We start from the raw sequence: 25,000 nt of genomic DNA, 5'->3' as shown, positions 1-25,000 counted from the left end.
CAATTAATTTTTTCTTTTAGAAAGAAAAAATAAATTTTCTTTTTAAAAACGTGAAATGATTGACTTTTTCAATAAATATTTAATAAACAAAAATGTTTTTTAACAATTACATTTTTCTTATAAAAGGTAAAAAAAATACCAATTTTATTTCTTCAATTGTTTTTTGTTTTGAAGAAAGAAAATGTGTAATCTTTTTTCATTTTAAGAAAGATGAAATATTTCAATTGTTTATGCTGTATCCTTTTATGAAACGTGTAAATGTCTTTTTTGGGGAGGAAGAATTATATATATTTTTTTTAAGAAAACATTCTTACTTTTTTTAAGACCGAAAGAAATACATGTATTTCTAAAAGATCCAGCCTTTAATAAACATCATCCCAACGGACTCTGACATGAGGTCACGCTGCTTTCACATTTTTTTTTTTAATTTTTTTGCTCTTGCTCCTAAATCGCCTTTATAGAACCCAGGCCTATCTGGAGTTGAGTAATCGCACATCCGAAGGTGACTTGCACTTGCAGCATTTGTGCTGACAGCGTGGGAAGGCGAAGCGCCGCCGCAGTCGTGAACAAAACATTCATGGTGTGTGTGTGTCTGTGTTCATGACGACGACGGTGATGATGATGATGATGGTGGTGTTGGTGGTGGTGGGAGACGAAGAGGATAAAAAGGCTCGAGAGGCCCCGGCTTGATGAGCCGTGGGAGGCACTTTTTCTTCTAAATGGCTACTTCCTGTGAGCCATTCACTGCTTAACTGAGGTTCTTTGTGTGTGCATGTCTATGCGAGCAGTGGAATTTTAAGTAACCCCCACCCGAGGTGCTTAAACTAGGGGTGTTAAACTCATTTTAGTTCAGGGACCACATTCACCACAAATTGATTATAATAAAACAATTATATTAACATTTGAAAAATCTTTTATATTTATTGATGTTTATTTTGTTGCAAATTATGTTTCAAATCATTTGAACAATCTAAAATTTCTTAATAAAAATGAGTGTATTTTTTTACTACTACCCCTTTCAGAAATGGTTTAAATCAGTTTTTACATCCATCCATAAATAAACATAAAAGGGTTACACCAAATGTGACGCTGTCCACAGGTAGTTCACAATATTTAGGGTCCACCATTTCCACCACCACGTGTGTCGAGCCATCTGAAGTTCATTGACGCTGGCCTGACTGGGCTATCGGTACAAATTTTATAAATGTGATGAAATCAACACATTCTTACTTTTTTCACTTTGGGATATTTATTTAATAATTTGAGTTTTATCCACTTAAATTGATCAATCACTTTTACTGTTTTTACCTGCATATTCCATCGCCCCCAAGTCACTGACCAATTATGTGGTGAATACTCTCGCACACTTTGGCCTCCTAGTCTACATGAGGCCTCTGAGTCTACATGTGTCACTATTTAATCCACAGGTACGCCTACATATATAGTTATCCATCTATCCATGGAGAGTGTGGATGTTTTTCTTTTTTAAGCGGCTTCCTTGATCGCCCACTGGCGCTACATTTAACGTGCATTTTGGCCACTGCGGCAACACGCTTCTCTATTTCTTCTACTGGTAGGCCTACATATTTATTATTATAAATTTTATATGAAGTCCGGTAACTTAGCTTCCGAAGCTTTGGATCTTTCCGCCTTCACAAGTGTGTCAACGTCAGGCGTCAAATCCTGAGTAACAGCCCATTTCATAATGTCAGTTAAGTGGTTCTCTGTGGACAAACCAACTACAACAGATACTTGACTTGAAAAATGGCTGATAATGTTTTATCTATCTCAGATCCTGGCCCATGTACCGTATTTTTTTAACCTCCCCTCTCGTATGCCATCCTATGTTATTAGTCGCATGTTGTGCACGGTATTTCTGTGTCAGTGCGTATTTAGCACTTCGCGTTCGTTTGTAGAGGTGAGGTCACAAACCTCCCTCAGGGCCTTTTGTTGTGTATGCGTCTCACTGAGTGCGTGTGCGTGCGTGTGTGTGTGTGTTTGTGCGCGTGTGCGTGGGTGTGTATGAGGGGGGAGTGGGAATATAGGGGTTCCATTCAGGGTGCAATCATTAATTGCGGCTGGATGGGGAAAGAGAGGGAGAGTGGGTGAGAATGACAAAAGGAAGAAGGAGGCTGAACTAGATGGAGGGAGGAAGGGTGACCGTGGGTGGGGTGGGTGGGTGGGCGGGGGGTTTTGGGGGGTCGGATGTTGTTTGTTGAAAAGAAGACTCTTTTCTTCCTCTTTTTCACAGCAAGGCGTCATTAGATTGGCTCGTTATATCTGTCTTTTATGCGTCCACCACACACACACACACACACACACACCCACGCACACACACACGCACAAATACAAACACTGTTGCTGGAAAAAGATGAAGAGGTGGGAGCCATCCATCCATCTTCTGTACCGCTTCTCCTCTCTAGGGTCGCGGGGGGTGCTGGAGCCTATCCCAGCTATCTTTGGGCAGTAGGCGGGGGACACCCTGAACTGGTTGCCAGCCAATTGCAGAGCACACAGAGACGAACAACCAGCCGCGCTCACACTCATACATAGGGGCAATTTAGAGTGTTCAATCGGCCTGCCATGCATGTTTTTGGAATGTGGGAGGAAACTGGAGTACCCGGAGGAAACCCAAGCAAGCACAGGGAGAACATGCAAACTCCACACAGGATGGCCGGAGCCGGGATCGAACCCATGCCCGATGCTGTCTCTCACTGTGAGGCCATCGTGCTAACCAGTCGGCCACCGTGCCGCCCAAGGTGGGAGCCATTTTGGCTCAAATGGTAGCAAAACTGTGTAGCATATTAGACACGTTAGCGTCTCAATGCAAACAACAGGCTCCAACGACAATCTTTCAATGTCAAATGATAATCTTTCAATGTTGTTTTCACCAACTAACTCACGCACTTGCAACACACGTTTATCTTAATTTGTTTTGAGTGTGACTATGGGGAAAATGTCTTTTTCATGCAATACAGTATATATATATATATATATATATATATATATATATATATATAGCGCATTTCACAACAGCTAGAGCTGTAACAAAGAGCTTTATATGGCGTCATAAATTAGCAAGTAATTATGCTAAAAAAGGGCCAAAATGACACTATTGATGTTGTTAAAGTTCGCCTACTAACTCGCACGCCGACAAAACACATGTTCTGTAATTTATTTGATTGACAATTGGGGGAAGCTGACCTTTTTGAGCTAAAGTGGTAGCGGGTCAACAAGTTTAGTTGAGACTCAAATGATATCACTTTCATGAAAACAAACTAAAAGGATGTTATTTGCACTCGCCTGATAAGTAGCGTTAATGATATCTCACAGTAAGTACGAAACAGATACAGTGCAGTATCTAGCAGGTGTGGGCAAACTACGGCCCGGGGGCCACATGCGGCCCGTTAAACGTTTTAAGTCGGCCCGGACGAATTTGAAAAAAATTAATGAACAAACCTTGTTAATGTTTTATTTTCTAAATACTGTGGTGTGCCAAAGACATATTTTGTTGTAATGATTTTGTTCATGTTCATTTAAAATGTATTTTTTTCTCAGATCAGGTGAGGTTACCAAAACACTCCATCCATCTGCTCTTGGTCCGGCCCCTCTGTCAAAATTTTCAACCCATTGTGGCCTGCCAATCAAAAAGTTTGCCCACTTCTGGTATATAGCAACACGCAATACCATTTTATATAAATGTCAACCCTTTTCAAATGTTTACTTCCACATAATTCCTAGCAAATGACAATGTCCCATCACATGACCTATTTTTAGAGCAGGCCCACAGACTAATCATGTGGGGCTTGGGGGCTACCAGATACCCGCAGGCACCACGTTGGTGACCCCTGTTGTAGGGACTTAATAGCTGCCATTTTTTGTCTCGAACAGTGTTTGAAGTTTGTCGACAAGCTTAGTTGAAACTCAGAAATGTTGTATTGCTGTGCTTCACGTGCAAAACATCCTTGAGGGAACTTGACTACTAACTAGTGCACCAACTGAACTACACGTTTGCGGAAGTTTCTCTGATGAATACGAAATGGATCTTCTTGAGCCAAAATGGGAGCAGTTTGTCAACAAGCTTACCGTATTTTCCGGGCCATAGGGCTCTCTTTAAAGTCCCTAATCTTCCCTAAAACGAACAAAGCGCCGCGCCCATTATATGGACTGAGCATCACTCTTGACCATCAACCCTTTTGCTTATTGGGCTGTACGAAGTGCATGTTAGCACACCCTGCTGGTCAAAGTCTGAGTCATCTATGCTTCAAATTGACCGTGACTTATACATTATGTGACCATGGTGTTTGGGTGATGGTCTAAGAGAAAGCTGGACAAAAGGGCAGCTGTCCACAATGTTGTAGTCTGTCTTATCATTTATGTTATTGCAAGCAAGAAACGTCCCAGGTTTAGACAACAGACTGCAAAAAGCCCAAAGCATAACAGCACTCTCTCTAAACAGCCATGCACATCTCTCTAAACAGCCATGTGATTGGCTGAGTCAGAGTGGCTCCCAAGAAGCCATTGCTTTAATCTTTTTGTGTTATTTTTATTTCTTTTGGGTATATAGATGGCATGAGAAATACATGTTTTGTGTTAATCTTATTTCTTTGTTTCATTAATTGCTTGTATGCTGAGTTTTTTTTTTTTGGTTTTGATTTGAAACCGTGACTCTAAGCAGCTAGCCCGAGCAGCTAGCCCGAGCAGCTAGCCCGAGAGCGCTCCTTAGATTCACAGTTTCAAATCAAAACCAAAAAAAAACAACAATGAAACAAAGAAATAAGATTAACACAAAACATGTATCTCTCATGCCATCTATATACCCAAAAGAAATAAAAATAACACAAAAAGATTATAGCAATGGCTTCTTGGGAGCCACTCAGCCTTAGCCAATTACAGCAATGGCTTCTTGGGAGCCACTCAGACTCAGCCAATCACATGGCTGTTTAGTGAGATGTGCTGTTGAGAGAGCTGAGCTGCTAGCGCGAGCAGCTGAGCTAGCGCCTTGTAGTGCAGCGCGCCTAGTATATGCATAAAATACGGAAATAGCACCCTCAACTGGTGTTGCGTCCTTTGATGCAGCGCGTCTTATGGCCGTAAAAATACGGTAGTTGAGATGCAAATGGTTGCATTGTCATGCAAAAAACAAAAAACAAAAGGGGAAAATAACATAGTTAGGACTCGTGTACTAACTAACGCACTTAATCTTTCCCACAACAATCTTAGTCGAGACTAAAATGTTAGCATTTTCACCAACAAGCGACCAAAGGACATTGTTTCAAGATTATTTTCCCTCATGGAAACTGGATTCTTTGTAGCAGCCATTTTGGCTCAAACAATTTCAGAAATACGTTAAATGCAATCCTCTCTCTCACGCACAGGCGTTTTTTTTCCCCAAGAAAGCTGAAATTGGAGATTGTGTCCTGACGTTCTGTCAGGCTTCAGAATTGAATTTGTGTGTGTGTAGTGCAATGCACAACGATGGAACTGCAGAGTCAGCTTTGTGGTTATACAGCTGCAGAACATTACCCAGGAGTCACGTGAGCCGTAATTACTCCTCGACTTTGCCCTTCAATTGTCAATCGTGACCGTTTTTGGAGGCGTAGGGTGCTCGGGTGACCGTCTTGGTCCAAGGAAAACAGGCGGTGGGGGATGAACTGGAGGTCAGTGAACGCCTCGGGCAAAGACCGGCGACTGTTTGCCAGGCCCAAAGTCAGGTGTAACGCAGGCGGGTGCGAGGACGAGTCAGTGTAGTGGAAGCGATTGATTCTGTCAGCACGCACGCACGCACACACACACTTACGCACACGCACGCAAACACACACACGTTTGGAAAACAGATTGAAAGTAGATTACAGTACAGTGGCTGACCGCTAAATCCCCTCCTTCACTCTGCAGCCAATCTGGAGTAAAACACACACGCGCACACGCCCACACGTGCTCAGTGAATGTGCTAATTTCAACCTAATTGATCCTCGCTTAATCTGCGTTGACGCTTTGCCGGTGCCACGCTTAATCTAAATCTCTGGGGGTTTTTTCTTAACTTTTAAAAGGATTTATATGGTGTATATATATATGTGTGTATATATATATAGAGTACGGCAACTAGCTGGTCAGTGGCTAGCGCTCGAAGCTAACCTAATCGTCTGGCTGACGCTGTGCCCGCCTACTTAATGGTTGTTTGCTTGTCTTCCCAGTCGGTACTGCTACTGGGCTCGGTGGCACTGTTGTGTTTGGGCCTGGACCTCTTGTTCCTCCTCTTTTACTCCTTCTGGCTTTGCTGCCGCCGCCGCAAGAGCGACGAGTTGTCTTCGTCGGCGCACCACGCACACTCTCAGCAGCCCAGCGCCGACTGCTGCTGCACCGCATGGTGCGTCATCATCGCCACCCTGGTGTGCAGGTGAGAGTTACTAAATATTAAAAATAATTAGCGTTTATTAGTCAACGTTGTAACACAGCAAAAAGAAAAAGAAAACTTGGAATTGATTAAAAAACAGCACATAAAATGTCCCTTTCACACATCAACAATCTTTCAACCACGAGTAGCCCCGCGGCGTGACAGAAAGTGGTTGTGTAGTTACACCTGATTGCTTGTTTTTGCCTGCTGCACATGTGAAATTTGATTGACAGATAACCGAGATAGACTTCATTTTCTGGCTTCCTAGTTCATCCTCTTCTTCCCTAGCTGGCTTTTTCTTCATCATCATCATCTCCATTTCTTTTTGTCGGTTGCTCTTTTCTATTTATTCTTTCGCTCTCTGTTTGGCCTCCTTGCTGGCCTAGAAAAGCTGCCATGGCGACAGAAGCAGATTGGATGGAGAGAACAGAAGTGAATTTTACAGTCACGAGGAAAGCAGTGTGTGTGTGTGCGTGTTGGCATGACTTATTGATGATGAGTTACTTTTTTGCAGGTTTTAACATTTCATCCTTAGCTAAAATGCGTGCGTGTGCGTGTGTGTGTGCGTGGGGGTGGGTGCGTGCATGTGTGCGTGTGTGTGTGTGTGTGTGTTTGTGTGAGGGGGGGATTGGTCGGGCAGGCATGCACGCGTGTGCGTGCGTTTGCGCGCGTGTGTGTGTGCGTGTGCGGGGGTGTGCGTGTGTGTGTGGGGGTGTGCGGGGTGTGCGTGTGTGCGCGTGTGTGTACATGTGTAAATTAATGAATGACTGACTTTCAGTGTGTGAGAGAGTGTCAATGGAGATGTGTAAGTGAGTGGGTGTAAGTGAGTATGTCTGTGAAGTAGTGAGTGAGAGTGTGCGGTGGTGATTGAGAATGATTGGGTGAAAGTTTGAGTGAGCATGTGCATGAAAGTGAGTCAAGCAATCCAGTTTGTGAGTGAGTATGAAAGAGTGCATGAGCGGGGATGTATGGGAGTGACTGAATGTGAGCGAGAGTGAGCGATTATGTGTGAGGGAGCGAGAGTGACTGGGAATGGTGCGAGTGTGAGTTTTGGTCGCTGAGTGAATAATGTATGTGAGTGTGAATGAATGATACTTTGAGACGTGTGTATGTACGACTCCGCATAAGTGAGTGTGGTTAAGTGAGAGCGTCTGTATGTGCACATCTCTGTAAACTAGTTGGCATCCATTGCAGCCTGGTTATCCTGGAAGGGGGATTCCCCCATCTGTGGTCCCTTCTCAAGGTTTCTCACTTTTCCCCTAATGAGGTTTTTTGAGTTTTTCCTTGCCCTCCTGGGGGTTAAGATCGGGGATGTCAATTGTGGCTATGTAAAGCCCTTTGAGACTGTCTGTGATTAAGGGCTATACAAATAAAATTGACTTGACTTGACTTAAACTAGTCTGCTTGTGATTGATATGATGAACGAATTGATGAAACAGCAGCCAGGACGGTGGATTTCCGTTTGTTTTTCCTTCAGCGCTGGCATAGCTGTGGGCTTCTATGGGAACGGCGAGTCCAGCGACGGTGCCAGTCGCGTGGCGTACTCCCTGCGCCATGCCAACCGCACTGTGTCGGGTATCGAGAAACTGGTGAGGGAAAAAAACAAAAAAAAAAGCCTGAAATAAATATTGTTGTCATAACATAATGCACTGTTCAAACATTTGAATGATTCGTGTGCGTGTCTGGAGGGAGCCGTAGCATGCGTGGAGAATGAATGCAGCATACGTAGTATCATTTGTCATGTTGCTGCAGGTGTGGGACAATGCGTTGGCGCTTAACCAGACGGTGGAAGAGAACCTGGTCCAGCTGGAGACGGCCTACCAGGAGCAGACGGACTACGTTTCCATCGTCCAGAAGCTACAGGGACAGCTGGATGAGCTGCTCAAGATCCTGGTGGACGTCCCCTTCTGGTCCAATACGGCTGTGTCTCTGGAGGACCTGGCCCGCCAAACTGAGGCCTTCGACTTCTACAGGTCACAATTGGCAACTGATAAAATAAACGGCTTTTGTTATTGTTTTGTGTGAATGCTGAAGAAGCTGTGTTGTTCTTCAGCTAATGTCATCATATTTATCCAGGTCACAAGGAGACCAGACCTAACAATTCCATCTTGAAAATAGTCAGAGAATTCATAGAATCTTGACTTTCCACACTCCAGTACCGTATTCTCACAACCATAGGGCGCACATATATATTATATATATATATTAGTGCTGTCAAGTGATTACTTTTTTTGAAACTAATTAATCACAAAAAACTCCATGATTAATTGTGATTAATCACATTTTTCAACTACTATCTTTTGCGAAGCTTATAACAGATATTTCCTTGAATAATATCTTGGAATTGATGCAAAATCACCAAATATGAAGTATATTTAATTCAAAGACTTTTCTAATAGTTTTCTTGGATTCTTGAATACGATCTAAATAGAGACATCTTTAAAGATAAAGATAAAGATGTCCTTTATTAGTCCCACAATGGGGAAATTTGAGGTGTTACAGACATTTATTTTCGAAACATTTGTCAAAACTGCCCACAAGCGCCACACTCCAGCAGTGTTGATTTGCAAGGCCCCGTGGTAACTTAAACACAGTGTTTTGTTCTGAGACGTGCTAAAGGCAGCTAATATAGCACAATATTTGCAAAGTATGCAAATTATGTTTTAATTTATTAATTTAATTAATTGAGTTAAAATACTTAACTGAGTTAAATTTTTTTGGATTAATCACCTGAGTTAATGCTTTAATTTTGACAGCCCTAATCTATCTATCTGTCTATCTGTCTGTCTGTCTATCTGTCCGTCTGTCTGTCCGTCTGTCTGTCCGTGTGCGCATGCGCGCGCTTATGTATGTATGTATGCTTGTGTGTGTGTATATATATATATATATATATATATATATATATATATATATATATATATATATATATGGTTTTATATGTGCTTGCAGGTGGTTGGGTTACCTTGGCCTCTTGTTGTTTGACGTCCTGATTTGCCTCCTGGTTCTCTTTGGACTCATTCGGAACTCTCGAGGAACTCTCATTGGGTACGTGTTGCCGCATTGAAAGACCACCTATAGATATTTACAGATTTATTTTTTTTTGCCTCTTGAACACGCATATGCCAATTTCAGTGGCGCCCGCACCTGAATAATATAATCAATAATAATTAAGTGAGATGATCCGCAATCAACTGTTGTTTGCGACCAACCGCAGCGTGTGCCTGCTCGGCGTGCTGACGCTCGTAATCAGCTGGGTGTCTCTGGGCTTGGAACTGGCTGTCGCTGCGGTAAGCCCGTCACCACGGCAACATTGCAGCGCCGGCGCTTGACTTTGCAGTGATGTAATCTCCTTGTTTGTGCGCTCATAGTCGGCCAGCGATTTCTGCGATTCTCCCGACACGTACATCGCTCGCACGACCAAAGAGAAGACAGTCATCAATCAAGGTACTGTCTAGCCATTGGGCTGTGTAAATGTCCAATCACAGGGTCACTTCTATGTTCTATTTGATACAACGTGTTTGTGTGTGCACGTGTGTGCGTGTGGGGGTGTGCGTGTGTGTGTGTGTGTGTGGGGGGGGGTGCGTGTGCGCGTGGGGGTGCGTGCGTGTGTGTGTGTGTGGGGGTGGGGTGTGTATGCCTGTGCACGCGCATGTTAGTCTGTGCCACATATATACATTAAGTGTGTGGGTGAGCATCTGAGTTTGTTGTGATGTGCGTTGTGTTATGCTGTGTGTGTTGGTCTATTTGTGCATGCGTGCATGTGTATTTGGGGTGGGGGGGTGCGTTAGTTGCTTTGTGTGTGTTTAAGTGTGTGTGTGTGTGTGGATCCAAGGGTGCTCGTGCTGGTCCTTGTTTATCTGTGTGGGTGCGTGCTTGCGTGCGTGTGGGTTGGGGTGTGTATGTATGTGTTTGTCAGTGTGTGTTTGAATCTGTGGTCGTGCACCATCAAGCCTCCTTGGCTAGCCCTGATGGCACAAATCAAATGTATATACTTTTAAGTCATCCTTTGATTTTTCGAAATGATCACTTTATATTAACCCTACATTTTCAACATTCCATTTTTAGCTTGCCTGCCTGTTTCCCCCTCAATTCCTCTTGTCTTAAGATCTGTTATCTCTCATTTGTTTCCGCTGTTTCCACACACTTGAGACACGCACACATGCAGGCACACATAGACTTTTATACCAATACAAAAATAGCGACACACACCAACACACACAGACCAAAATGCACATACGCAGACACACATGACCCCCCCCACACACACACACATACACCCCTACACACACACCCCTGCACGCATGCACACATGGGAGCTGTAACAAATGTATGTGTGTGCCTACCTGTGTCTTGTAAAAAATGGAATTGACATTTTATTTCCTCTTTACAGTATGTGAAGTGACTCGCCTTGCTGTCACAGGCATTTTACGGAATGAATAGGGAAATGATTGTTCCAGCTGATTAATGTCCATGTTTTGTTCTCAGATATCCTGCAGTATTACCTAAAGTGCAGCCTGGGACAAGTCAACCCCTTTCAGCAGGTAGCTCCATAATTACATTATTTACTTCATGGAATCACATTATTTACTTCATGGAATCACACTTTGAGCTGTGTGATATGGACGATATTTCAAAGTACCATATTTTCCGGACTATAAGTCACTAGTTTTTTCCTAGATTTTGAACCATGTGGCTAATACAACGCAGCTTTTCTTTGGATTTTCTTTTCACCGGTAGGGGTGCTCTATAGTTCAGAAAATACGCTAATGAAATATCGATTTTTTTTTCCTTTCTCTTGGGTCTGTTCTGTTTTAATTAAAAAAGTTCTTACCGTGTTGAAAGGAACTGTTTTAGGAATTTGTTTATATACCTTTATGTGCATTCGCAGTACAAAATCATTCTGTACATGCAGTAAACAAATGTTTTTTTTCAACGTAGAAAACTGCAGCTTATGGCCTGGTGCGGCTTGTATGTTGTTTTTTGTGGGGGTTTCACCTCCCAAAAAGTTGCTGCGGCTTATATACCGGTGTGCCTTATAGTCCGGGAATTATGGTAAATGCAGACGGTGGAACCCCTGCTTTTCGTGGGGCATAGGGATTATAGTGCCAAATAAAATGTGTTGGATGGAGATACGTTTTTTTGTAAACATCCTAAAATGTTGAAAAACAAATTTAATTCTACATTTTCTATGAAATACGGGAGTTTCCTCCCCCAAAACATGAAAAAAAACAACCCCAAAAATATTGATATTAATACTGAAATAAATCCATGAATAAGTGAATCCGCCTGTGCCAAGCCGCAAACATGCGGGGTACGACTGCAAATGAAATACAAAAGTGCAGAAAGTCATCGTCGCCACCAGCATGAAGCTGAAAAATAATTGTTTATATTTAGGTAGCAACACACTAATGATGCACTCCAAACATAAATCAACCTTAAGAACTAAATACACACCCAAAATGGTTCTTTCTGTTGCTTCCTGAATTTCGACAACCTCCTCTGTAAACAGGAAAGTGTAACCTGTAAACATTACAAGGGATCTTAGTCTAACCACAGAATGGACATAAGAGGGCTTCAAAACCAACAGCACGCACTGAGCAGGAACCAGTTAGCTAACAGTAAAGCGTGTAGAGGATTATATCATACGATATATGTTTTATATTGTTTGTACAATATATAACGTTATATTGCATGGCTGTATTTACACACATGAGGTTTCTTAGTTTGTTTCATTTTGAGTCATTGTGCAAAAATTGCAGCCCCGCCGTGTACTTATTCACAGGACTTCACTTTTTGAAACTTAGAATTTTGAGGCAAATATGAATATTTATTCCTCACTTTATTGAACATGCGTGTGTGTCTTTGTGTTTGTGTGCGCATGTGCGCTTGTGCAGAGGCTGTCGGGGAGTCACAAAGCGTTGGTGGAGATGCAGGACGACGTGTCCGAGCTTTTGCGATCGGCCACGCGGGACTACGCAAACACCAAGGTGCGTGTGTGTGCGCGAATTGGCTATCCAGGGTTCCCACGCAAACAGGGGAGGTTATAAAATTACATCTTTTATTTGCAATTGTTAAATTAGGACGGCTTTCCTGACAAAAATCACAAGATGATCTCTTTTTGTTTTTGTACCCCTAGCTGTACGCTTCTTAATTTTTTTTCTCCCTGATTAAAATGACTTTCGTAAAAATGACGGTTGTTTTTCTTTTTCCTGTAGTAAATAAGATTGAGTATTATTGCAAGATTTTCCCTCTAATATTTTTTCTTTTTTTTTAGACGGGGGTAAATTTAAGACTTATAGATGATTTTATTCCTCTCATTCATTTGTTCTTATGAAATTGGCCAAATTACAAGACTTTCACTTGCTAGAACGATGACTTAGGCCAGGGGTGCTCATTACGTCGATCGCAAAGGTAGTATGGGTAGATCGCATGACATTAAAAAATAGACGTCACCCTATCATTATCCGTCATGTGATTGATACAGGGCACCCAGTCAGATGACACCTGATTTATTTTTTTTTTTTGTGACACATAGGTTACCACGCATGCGCAAACAACGGTGCTAAGTGCAGCACAACTAACAAGCTAGCGAGTTGGTTACCTCCAATTTTAAGCCCTCGTTTTATTCTCTTGAACTCAAGGGGGGTATAAACATGAGTGGGGGTGTTGGACCAAGTAAGAAGACAAAAACGTATCACTTTATTACGGAATGGGAGGAGGAGTTGTTTTTCACGATGACATTTTCGAAGTGCGTTTGCCTCATCTGCCAGTCTACCATCGCAATACCAAGTGAAGGGAAATGTGGAGCGGCATTTTCGGACTGTTCATGGAAAATATGATACCGACTTTCCGCTGAAAAATGAGTTGAGGAAGAGAAAGGTGAAGGAATTAAAAAGCTAGTTGTCAGTACAGAAGTCATTTTTCAGACAACTTACTTTAAAAGCGAAAGCCGCCACCGAGATGGGCTACATCTACATACATTGTACAAAAAAATCCTCTCTCTCTCTCTCTCTAAATTTTATATATATATATATATATATATATACCGTATTTTTACGGCCATACGACGCGCTGCCTCAAAGGGCACAACACCAGTTGAGGGTGCTATTTCCGTCTTTAATGCATATACTAGGCGCGCCGCTTACAAGGCGCTAGCTCGGCTGCTCGCGCTAGCACGTTCGCGCTAGCTCAGCTGCTCCCGCTAGCAAGTTCGCGCTAGCTCGGCTGATGCCAGTTCACCAGGACTCAATCCCATAAAGAATCGCTGCCAGAGGCATCACCCCATTTCATTGACAGATGTCATGAAACTAATAGGAATCACTGTCAATAATAATGACTCTAACCAATAAAAGGTGTCTTGGCATTAGCCTAATAGACAAGGTCAGGGGAGGGACTTCACTGGTCACCACACTCCTTAGAGTCACGGTTTCAAATCAAAACCAAAAAAAAACTCAGCATACAAGCAAACAATGAAACAAAGAAATAAGATTAACACAAAACATATATCTCTCATGGCATCAATATACCCAAAAGAAATAAAAATAACACAAAAAGATTATAGCAATGGCTTCTTGGGAGCCACTCAGCCTTAGCCAATTACAGAAATGGCTTCTTGGGAGCCACTCAGACTCAGCCAATCATATGGCTGTTTAGAGAAATGTGCATGGCTGTTTAGAGAGATGTGCTGTTGTGCTTTGGGCTTTTTGTCTGTTGTCTAAACCTGGGACGTTTCTTGCTTGCAATAACATAAATGATAAGACAGACTACAACATTGTGGACAGCTGCCCTTTTGTCCAGCTTTCTCCTACACCATCACCCAAACACCATAGTCACATAATGTATAAGTCACGGTCAATTAGAAGCATAGATGACTCAGACTTTGACCAGCAGGGTGTTATAACATGCACTCCGAACAGCCCAATGAGTAAAAGGGTTGATGGTTGCGAGTGATGCTTAGTCCATATAATGGGCGCGCCGCTTTACAAGGCGCTTTGTTTGTTTTGGGCAAGATTAGGGACTTTAAAGAGCGCCCTATGGCCCGGAAAATACGGTATACAGTGAACCCTCGCTACTTCGCGGTTCACCTTTCGCGGGTTCAGTGCTTCCCGGGTCTAAAAAATATTCGGGGGCATTGTAGTTTCGCCGAGCGGCACGACGGGGCGCTGGAGCGGTTAGACGGCCGGCGTGTGCCGAAGAAGAGCGTGGGCGAAGAGGAGAGTGGACGAAGAAGAGCACGTTCCCCCGGGCACGATTTGGGGCGACATTTCGCTCCGTTCGGGACCGTACGAGAGCTCCGTAGGAGGCCGGCCGGCGTGCGTGGCAGTTAAGCCGAAGAGGAGCACCTCCCGCCCGGGCACGGGCGGTGTCAAGCGGCCCCTAAGTTTAACCGAATGGAAGCTCCGGAGGAGGAGGGCATGCTCGCGTCACAGTTAAGCCGAAGAGGAGCACCTTCCCCGGGCACGGGCGGTGTCAAGCGGCCCCTAAGTTGAACCGAATGGAAGCTCCGGGGGAGGAGGGCGGGCGTGTGTCACAGTTAAGCCGAATAGGAGCACCTTCCGCCCGGGCATGAGCGGAGCGCGATGCTGTCAGTTTTGAATGAATAAATGAATAAATGAAGAATGCCACCTTTCATTTCACAGGGCACACCGGACGGCGTACCAGCAGGTAAAAGTCGAAGTAATTAAATAAATACAAAAAGAAGTAATTGAATAAATACAAAAATAATGGCTGGGGAATAAAAAAATAATAAGTTTTAATAATAATTTTTTTTTTCTTGTTATAACATGAATTTCACTCTCTCTCTCTCTACCTGTATATATATATATATATATATATATATATATATTTTTATTTTTTTATTTTTTTTTTTAAGCATTTTTGAAGGTGCGCCGCTACTTCGCACTTTTTTTTTTTTAAAGCATTTTTGAAGGTGTGCCGCTACTTCGCGGATTTTCAGTTTTCGCGGGTGGTCTCGGTCCCCATTAACCGCGATAACCGAGGGTTCACTGTGTATATATATTTGAATTTTTATAATTTTGCCTTGGTCATTTTATAAGTAGCCCGCATGCTCAAAAAGTGTCAGCACCCCTGACTTAGGCCATGTTAAATTAACAAATATTTTCCTCTTGTTAATTCTATTCTTTTATTTAAAAATCTTGGTAAATTTTATTCTTGCTACAAAATTCTGATTATTGATTTTCCCTGTTAAAATTCTGACTTCATTCATGTAAATTTTGACTTTATGTCTAAAAAAAAAAAGAACATTTTATTGTAACTCTCTTTTCCTTTGTTGTTGACTTGTCTGTGGCGTTCAGGCGAGTCTGGATCGGATTCAGTCGGTGCTGAACTCCACGGAGGTGGGCCTCCACCAGCTGACAGCTCTGGTGGACTGTCGCAGCCTGCACATGGTGAGTGGTCACTGTCTCGCTTGTGGCAAGCGTGTCATCTGCAAAGGTTGGGTTGTCACTTGTATAGTTGAACGGATGATATGTTTTGGTTGTAAATGACCTGGATGTAGGGCCCAACTGATCGATTTTCTCAGCAAATGTTAGTGCTTTTCATAATAATTGAAACCAGCCGAGGTTATGCGGAAAAAACATCATGTATTGTTACTTTCTCATTAAACAGTAAAGGCTGTTGGGACCTCATGGTCTACGGGTGTGACATGAACCCCCAAAAGTCAAAATGATATATGGTTCAAATCAAACCTTCCTACAGCTTGCCCTGAAAAAATTAAGATCATTCAGTCAGCTCTTTGTTAGTAAGAGATTATCAAATGTCATGGTACTCAATTGTTTCATATTGGAGCGCTTGATATCTGCGTATCGAGCATTCAAGTACAAATAAATAGTTTTAAATACGTGAACAGTTTCACTATCTTCATGCAAAGATATTCAGTTGAAAAACAGCTACAAATGACCATTTATATGTTGAAAATGAACTCTGATGGTGAACAATGGCTGTCATGTTACATGTTGTTGTATACGCGAATCACGCGGACACCACTACTTATTAACTACTCGCTTTGCAAAATACAAAATGCTTGCAGCTGAACTATACTTACTCGCGTGCAAGAATACCCCAAAGAAATAGAGCACGCATCTAGTGTAAAAAATTATATTGATCTCATTAATTATATGCGTGTTACCAGTAATACTAGACACCATGCTTGACACATAGCTCACTCGGTCATTGTACAATAAACAAGTGTTTTTAAAAAATGTTAACTTATTTTACTGTGAACACATTAAAATTCGGTCAACTCACTAAAGTTGTTCCAGTGAAAATATATGTTACGGTAGTCATCGTCATCAGAGGACACAGAACAGTGCAATCTCATATTTTCTGCCAAGGTATTGTCACATATGAAGGATGGCGTGTGACTGGATTAAACGTTATTGTGTTGCATTGACCTTATTGGTGGTGTCTGTTTTTGAAACTGATTAATTTTAAGGGTATAAAGGGCCCTTAATTACATGGATGTGTTGCCATGTCATGAATAAGAAGTCACAAATAACAAGTGGTCTTGATGGCTATTTTTCACCACTCCAAAAATATACAGTATTTTCTGGACTATAAATTGCATTTTTCTGCATAGGTTGGCTGGTCCTGCGAGTTGTACTGTGGAGCGACTTATACATGACAAAACATTCAATGCGACAGACAGCCACAAGAAGGGACTCTGGACTTATGCACCAATATCTCTTACTCCATGCAAAGACAAAAAAAAATTTCATAGACAGCCACGAGAGGGAAGTCTAGACTTGAGCTGCACCAATATCTACTACTCCTTACAAAAACAACTGTGAACGACTGAACACAAACGGCCCTCAAGTGAATCATATTCTGCAAATTACAAAATTGCAAGTTGTGACATTTGCTGCTGAAACACATAATCTAGCAGCAAAGAGAAAGTTTGGAAGGAATGAGAAATGTATTAGGCACTGGCGAATAGCAAAAAGGCGACTTTAACTGCAATGAGAAAAAAAAAAAAGTTTAGATGGCCACAGCTTGAGGAAGGATTTCACCAGTGGCGAGATTTTAAATGAAACAAGCAAACGTGCAAAAATCCATTTAAAAATACTTGAATTAATTAAATGTTTCAGGAAAATAGAAGTTCATAAAACCATTTTTTATTCAGTAGATTATTCAATTTCATTATTTTAAAAACCCAGAATCTCCCCCATACTAGAATGGTTCAACCTAACTTGTTACATGCCATCTCTCGTGCTTAAAGCTTAAGCCTTCTGAAAAACTCAACCAAACGAGAGAGAGAAAGAGAGAGAGAGAGAGAGAGAGAGAGATTGCAGGATAAGCACAGTAAATGATACCCAGGCATACATTCAAATATATTTCATTTCAATGTAGTTTTGGGAGATAATCCTGCACAGAAACTTGTAGCTGCAGTTTTTGTGTAGGCCTCTTGGAACAGTCTTTGACCAACCTGCCAAGTTGTCACAGCTTTGGCAGGTGCCAAACTGTCGGCGTTGGCGGCAACTTGAATACTCAAGCAGTGTCTGCTAAAGTCCTCTAGGTGACGAAGATTGTCCCTTAGCCGCAGTTTGTTGATCAGCTGATGGTCAGGCAAGTCCTTGACAAATCAATCTTCTGATCAACTTGATACTTAGTAGACTTGGTGATGCGGTCTGGCTGGAACTTGACTCTCGGATGTTGATCAGTGGTCCACATGTGGTATATTCTCACCACAGAGCACAAACAGCAGTGTCACCAAAATCACTGGACATCTTTTCTGTTTATTTTTCGTGTAAAGATAAAGATGCCCTTTAATAGTCCCACAATGGGGAAATTTGAGGTGTTATAGCAGCAAAGATATAGATCACACAGAGTCTGCGGCGTAATGTAGCCGTTAATGTATAACATTAGCAGCAGACATTCATAAAAAGCATGCAAATATACACAGTGTAAACGTATCTACAACATATACAAGTGTAAGGAAACACTCCTTATGTCTGTCCATAATACAGAGGGGAAATGAATAAAAACTGTCAGGTTCAATCACCTAAGCATTCACTGAACATAGGCTAAATGAATGGAAGGAAGACAAGAGTTGATCTTTTACTCGCGAGGAGAACGAACGGAGGTGTGCTCAGTTACATCTCCAACTTCGTTCTGGCGCACACTCCGCTGAGCCCTCTATTTTATTAGGGAAGTCCCTAACAATACAATGTATTTGCACTAAGGGATGAAGGGGGGAGCACCAGCAGGAACATGTAAACATCTCAGACACAAGAGGAAAGACAGACATCAATGGCAGTCATCCACTGATTGAAAAGGCAGATATGCCTTTTAGTGCTCTGGTACTAAAGTCTCAGTCCTTTTGTTTCAGAGGTGTGTCTCGGCACACCTCTTTTGATGTTGCAGACGTTGATCCAGTCCTCAGGCATCCGCTTCTCTGTGAAGTCTTCTCATCCATATGGTCAAACATAGGTCACGCTGTGGAACAATTCTTTTGCAATACTAATAGAGTAAAATATGGGATAAAATATATCTTCAACCTAACAAAACGCTGCAATGATAAAAAAATACTGAATGATTGAAAATACTGCAATGATAAAAGTACTGTAATGGTAAGAGTACTGAAATGATAGAAAATACTGCAATGATAAAAGTACTGTAATAGTAAAAGTGCTGCAATGATAAAAGTACTGTAATGATAAAATATACTGCAATGATAAAAAAATACTGCAATGATAAAAGTACTGTAATAGTTAAAGTACTGCAATGGTACAAATACTGCAGTAATAAAAGTACTGTCATAAGAATACTGTAATAGTAAACAAAATACATCATTGGTCAATATTTAAGTACACCATTGGCTGAAAGTACAGTAGTAGTGTATATTGCATTCTAGGACTGCACAATTGCACGAATGCCCGCCAGTTTCTAGGCCTGACCCAATGTTCTTGTTAAAAAGTCTGACAGCAGCCGGCAGGAAGGAGCGGCAAAATTTCTCTTTCGTACAGCGAGGGTGTAACAGTCTATCGCTGAAGGAGCTGTGGAGTGTTCTAAGAGTGTCATTGAGTGGGTGGGCTGGGTTGTCCAGCATTGATGACAGTTTTGCCGTCATCCTCCTGCCCCCCACTGAGTCCACAAAGTCCAGGGAGCAGCCCAGGACAGAGCTGGCCCTCCTCACTAGTTTGTCCAGTCTCTTTTTGTCCCGGCCCGAGATGCCCCCTGCCCAGGAGACCACTACATAGAAAATGACCGATGAAACCACAGAGTCATAGAAGTTCCTGTGGAGTGTCCCCCGAACGCCAAAGGACCTCAGCCTCCTGAGTAGGAAGAGTCTGCTCTGACCCTTCATATAGAGAGCGTCTGTGTTGTCGCTCCAGTCCAGTTTATTGTTCAGATGAACACCCAGGTACTTGTAAATTGAGACCCTCTCAACGTCTGTTCCCTGGATATTCACCGGTGCAGGTAAAGAGTGCCGACGCTTGCAGAAATCCACCACCAGCTCTTTGGATTTCCCAGCGTTGATTTGGAGACGGTTCTGCTGACACCAGTCCACAAAACCCTGCGTCTGTACTCCCGATCGTCTCCGTCAGTGATGAGGCCGACAATCGCAGATTCATCAGAGAACTTCTGCAGGTGACAGGTTGTGGAATTGTATTTGTAGTCAGAGGTGTAGAGGGTGAACAGGAAGGGAGCCCGAACAGTTCCCTGCGGCGCTCCCGTGCTGCAGAGGAGCACGTCAGACACACAGTCCTGTGTTCTCACGTACTGTGGCCGGTTTGTGAGGTAGTCGTGGATCCATGTGATGAGGTGGTGGGCCACTCTCGCCTGCTCCAGCTTGTCTCCCAAAAGGGTGGGCTGGATGGTGTTAAAGGCACTGGAGAAATCAAAGAACATGATCCTCACCGTGCCCCCCGCCTTCTCCAGGTGGGAGAGTGAAGTGTGGAGCAGGTAGATGATGGCATCATCCACACTGATGCCAGGCTGGTATGCGAACTGGAGTGGGTCCATTGAGGAGCTGACCAGGGGGCGCAGATGGACGAGACCAGTCTCTCCAGGGTCTTCATCAGATGAGACGTCAGCGCCACTGGTCTGAAGTTGTTGAGCTCCTTCGGATGGGGTGTCTTTGTAAACGGAACCAGGCAGGATGTTTTCCACTGCTGGGGGACTCTGCCCAGCTTCAGGCTCAGGTTGAACATGTGCGATTCCACACAGCTGGTCTGCGCAGGATTTGAAGAGCTGGGAGCTAATTCCGTCTGGACCTGCTGCCTTCCTCGCCTTCACCTTCCTCAGCTGGTTCTTTCACCTGAGATGTTGTGAGGAACAAGGCTGAGCAGGAGTAAGTGGTGGTTTTCTGATGTGGCTGGGAACTGGAGCCTGTGGCGAGAGAGAGGGGAGGGAAGAGAGGAGAGAGAGGGGGAGAGAGGGTCTCGTTCGCAGTGGCAGGGGGGGTTGGTGGGGGCTACAGCAGTGGAGCCTGAGCGGGGGCAGGCATTTGAACAAACCTATTGAAAAATAGGTTCAACTCATTTGCCCACTGAAGCCAGCCCCCTTCTGGGTCTTACCTGGTTGTCCGTGGCCTGAGATGGTCTTCAGGCCCCTCCAGACATCCCTGGCATTGTTCTGCTGCAGTTGCTCCTCCATCCGCATCCTGTAGGACTTGTAGTTAAATAATCTTCATTGTGTTAGTCTTACTTACACCTATTCAGCCTGTTCTTGATTCTTTTATTTAATGTTATAACTTGGCTTGCAAGATAAAACAACTGTTTTTGATCTAGTACTTTGTAAGATAAATTTACTGCGAAAATCCGATTTATACTCCAATGCGACTTATGTCCGGGTTTTTTTTCTACCTCATTATGCATTTTTGGGCTGGTTTGATTTATACTCCTGAGCAACTTGTAGTCTGGAAAATTCGGTAATTAGAACGAAAATGTCCTTTGTTTTCATCTTAGTTGATTAATTTCATACCGGAGCCTTCGGTAGGGGTGGGAATCTCTGGGTACCTCACGATACGATACGATCCATGATACTAAGCTCACAATCACAATTATCTCACGATGTGTTGATACCGCGATTATCGATATATTGGTCAATAAATCAATCCGCAGTAATATGCGATACAACTATTCAAGAGAAAAACTATTTTTCAATGAACACTTTATTTTCTACCATCACTGAAACACAAATTAAAGCTAAAATTTTTGCAAACAAATACATCTTTTTAATCAAAGACACTTTATTATTGCAACATTTTTTTCAGTGTCTTTAACACTATTTTCGGGCAACGTGTCAGTAACATACCCATTCTGTTCTGTTTATAAACAGTGACTATTTCTTTGTAACATTGCTGTAAAGTGCAAATCTACCTGCACATTTAAAGGGAAAAATTAAAAGTAAAAAAATAATTAAATTAAGAAACATTAAATCCAACAAAGTCAATATTAATATTCTCCGGAACGTCATATTAGAAGCATAATCTGTCACAACGACAGGCAAGTACTTCTCCGATGTGCGCACCAGTGTGGGTTTTCTGCATTTCACGGGTATGGAGCACGTATAATTTAACTTTCCAATCGCTGATTTATTTCTTTAATTTCATATTTATTTTTATGTAATCATTAATTAATTTAATCAATATATTTAATAAAATTATTTGTTATATTGCACTGAAGAGGTGATCCCTCCAATCTCGTTGTACACTTGAGTACAATGTACATTCTGATTCTGATGTAATGCGCTGTGACGGTGACAAAAGAGAGTGTGGCATTTGATGTCCATCCATCGCAGGTAAGACCCACTCGCTCTGAGGTCTCGAGTGTATTCATTACTTGAGCCCTGGTCTCCTTGTATGAAGCTGGAATTGTTTTTTCGACTGGGTATTTCGTAGCGTAGCTCTAGAGTGTAGCGTAGCACCTTGTAGCGAAAACCATAATTCTCAACTGTGCTATACGGGCGGAGATCCTTGAAAATATACACAGAGACGCTGTGCGTGATAGGTGTTGCCCTGGCAGAATTAAAAGAGAGTTTTGCTTGCACTAGAGAACCCTTCGCCATCTTAGCTTTATCCGCACTACTGTAAAATCCGAAATGCTGTCGTGGCTTTGACTTGTGTGATGCCGGCGCATCATTTAACTTTTTTTTTTTTAACTCGCTCCAATTGTCTTCTTCGCCTGGCGACTTCCGACCGCTTCCCCGCCGCTCCTCTGAGGCACGCCCCTAGTGGACCGCAAGTAATGGCTCAATGAACAATGAAGGTGCGTTTATAGGAATCTTTATAGTCTTTTAAAATATCGATACGTGGCGTAGGCGTATCGATAATCGATCGGAAGACAAAATATCGTCATGTATCACCATATCGAGATATTGTCACACTCCTATAGCCTTCGGGGTAGATTTGAGATTTTTGGCATTAATAAAAATTCATAAAGAAGATGGAAGATGTTTTAGTTTTCTGTACTTTTTTAGACAAAGCAAAAATCTTGCACTCTCCTAATTAAAGCTATTAAAAGAAGCATTTTTTTAAGCTGTGTAAAAACGAACAGGCCCACTCTAAAAACAAACTAAATTTAAAAAACAAAAGTCCAAACGAAGTAAATACTAAATATAATGAAAAATCCAGAACTGTCATAAACTTTTTGTGGACACACTTTTTTTGATGAGAAACATGTCAGAGAAAAGAACGGAGGAGAAGAAATGTAATTAAAAGGACATAATGCGTAAAAATCCTGTTTTGTTTCTTCCATACTGCATATGCATATGGCCTAAATCTCAAGATAAATTTATCAGTTAAGGGTTTTTTTTCCTGTTTTTGCACTTGAAAATTAAAAATAAAAACTAAAGGGAAACACAAACTAAAGGACATAATGTATTTTCACGTCCATAAGACACACCATATTAAACGGTGCCGACTCAGTTACAAGTGCTATTTCTGGATTTAACACAGACATAAGCCACACCACATTATTGGGCGCAGGCATGTTAAAACAAACTGTGGCGCTCGCGAGTCGATGAGAGATTCCAGCAACATTAATAAAGGTAAGCAGACGTATAAGCTCATAGTCGCTTGATCACTCAATGCCGATCTAGGCAAATCACTGGTCAACACGCTATGTGGTGACAGTGTTACATCAAAACCAAAACTATCACCTAACATCAATTGAATAGCATATTAGCAAACAATGAAACTACCAAAACAAGAAACAAAGTAATACAATTAACACAAAACATGTATCTCTCATGCCATTAATATCCCAAGTGCTGCAAATGATTCAGGGAGTGCTTCAGCCTCAGCCAATCAGATGGCTGGTTAGAGAGATGTCATGAGTGGTGTGCTTTGTGCAGCGTCTGTTGTGTAAGAGTTAATCTAACCTGTGATGTTTCTTGTTTGCAATAACATTAATGATTAGACATATTACGACATTGTGGACAGAGACCCATTTATCCAGCTTTCTTTCGCTGTCAACTGACTGTAGTCTCAAACCTTCACCAACAGAGGGTGCTAACACGCTGTGTAATGGCCATGAAATCCTGATTCACATTTAACTGTATGGAAACATTACATAAATTAATGTTGTTTATGTCTCAGCCAATCAGATGGCTCGTTCAAGTGATGTTGTGAGTGTTGTGCTTTGGGCACCGTCTGTTGTGTACAGTTTAATCTGACCTGTTACAGTTAATGTTGTTTAAGTCGCAGCCAATTGGTTGGCTGGTTAGAGATCTATCATGAGTAGTGTGGGAAAACGAGTTAAACATTGGCAGAATAAAGTCGAGAAGCAATTCACCCTGTCCCTCTTTTGTTCCTAAATTGTACAATAACGTAGCAGCATTTTTCTCTTAAAAATCACCATAGTTGCCGGTTTGTCCATTACCATGGCAACCAAGCACAACAGTATAAGATGACTTTCGACCAGGATGTCGAAAGTGTGCGGCCCCTCGTCCATGTTGATGATACGGTTAAGCTGGATGTGTTTGTCGCCAATCTTTTTACTGCAGTACATGAGGGGAAAAATGGCCACTTTTTCTTTGTAATCTGCCGGAAGTTGCTGTGCCACGGTTGTCTTTGCCTGGATGGATAGATGGCGCCGTTTCATAATAAATTGAAAGGACCAAGACAGACCTCCTTGAAAATGTTCTATTTTAATTTCTTCTGAAAGCATTATTGCCCTCTGTCGAATTGTGACTGAAGAGACGCTTCTCCCGTCTGTTTTTTGCACATTAATCCATTGCTCCAGTTGGTCTTCCATCTCGGGCCACCATGCCTTGTTTTCACGGAAACTCAGCTTTGTCTTTTTGAGTTGGCAAAGCTTGTCTTCCTGCTTCCTCCACTTGCGAACCATGGATTCATTGATCTTTCTCATGCCTTTCCGTAGTCCGTAGTCGACCTGTGCACTGTGAGGCGCCCTCCTTTCCATTTTGGGTGCGCCTTATGGTCATGAAAATACAATACATAGTATTGTGGTCAATGGTTTGCGTGGAGTGTTAATCAAAAAATGTTTTTTCCCCCTCATTTATTTTTCAATCAATCGGTTATTAGTCTTTTTTTTCTGCAAGAGTGGCATTATGGCCCAAAACAATTACGTCGATAGGGTCCCACGCAGACGACTAACCATTACTATGCGTGCTTTTCTCACG

At 42.3% G+C, this 25,000-nt stretch overlaps 1 protein-coding gene across 4 annotated transcripts in view; it reads left to right on the top strand.

The window, feature by feature from the left end:
• Window positions 1–25,000, top strand: part of LOC148331492 (protein tweety homolog 3-like) — a 35,258-nt gene that overhangs the window by 2,847 nt on the left and 7,411 nt on the right. For all 4 annotated transcript variants that reach the window (XM_088302459.1, XM_088302460.1, XM_088302457.1 and 1 more), the window contains exons 3-11: window positions 6,195–6,397; window positions 7,872–7,983; window positions 8,147–8,367; window positions 9,344–9,439; window positions 9,609–9,681; window positions 9,763–9,838; window positions 10,880–10,935; window positions 12,289–12,381; window positions 15,709–15,801. In XM_088302459.1, coding sequence (XP_088158585.1) covers window positions 6,195–6,397; window positions 7,872–7,983; window positions 8,147–8,367; window positions 9,344–9,439; window positions 9,609–9,681; window positions 9,763–9,838; window positions 10,880–10,935; window positions 12,289–12,381; window positions 15,709–15,801 — 1,023 coding nt within the window. The remainder of the gene's footprint in view (window positions 1–6,194; window positions 6,398–7,871; window positions 7,984–8,146; window positions 8,368–9,343; window positions 9,440–9,608; window positions 9,682–9,762; window positions 9,839–10,879; window positions 10,936–12,288; window positions 12,382–15,708; window positions 15,802–25,000) is intronic.

Source organism: Idiotropiscis lumnitzeri, chromosome 8 (assembly GCF_059441095.1).
Source record: "Idiotropiscis lumnitzeri isolate Australia: NSW breed Sydney's pygmy pipehorse chromosome 8, RoL_Ilum_1.0, whole genome shotgun sequence".
Taxonomy (NCBI): domain Eukaryota; kingdom Metazoa; phylum Chordata; class Actinopteri; order Syngnathiformes; family Syngnathidae; genus Idiotropiscis; species Idiotropiscis lumnitzeri.
The sequence above is the reverse complement of the archived record's forward strand: the minus strand, read 5'-3'. Positions and strand labels throughout refer to the sequence as shown.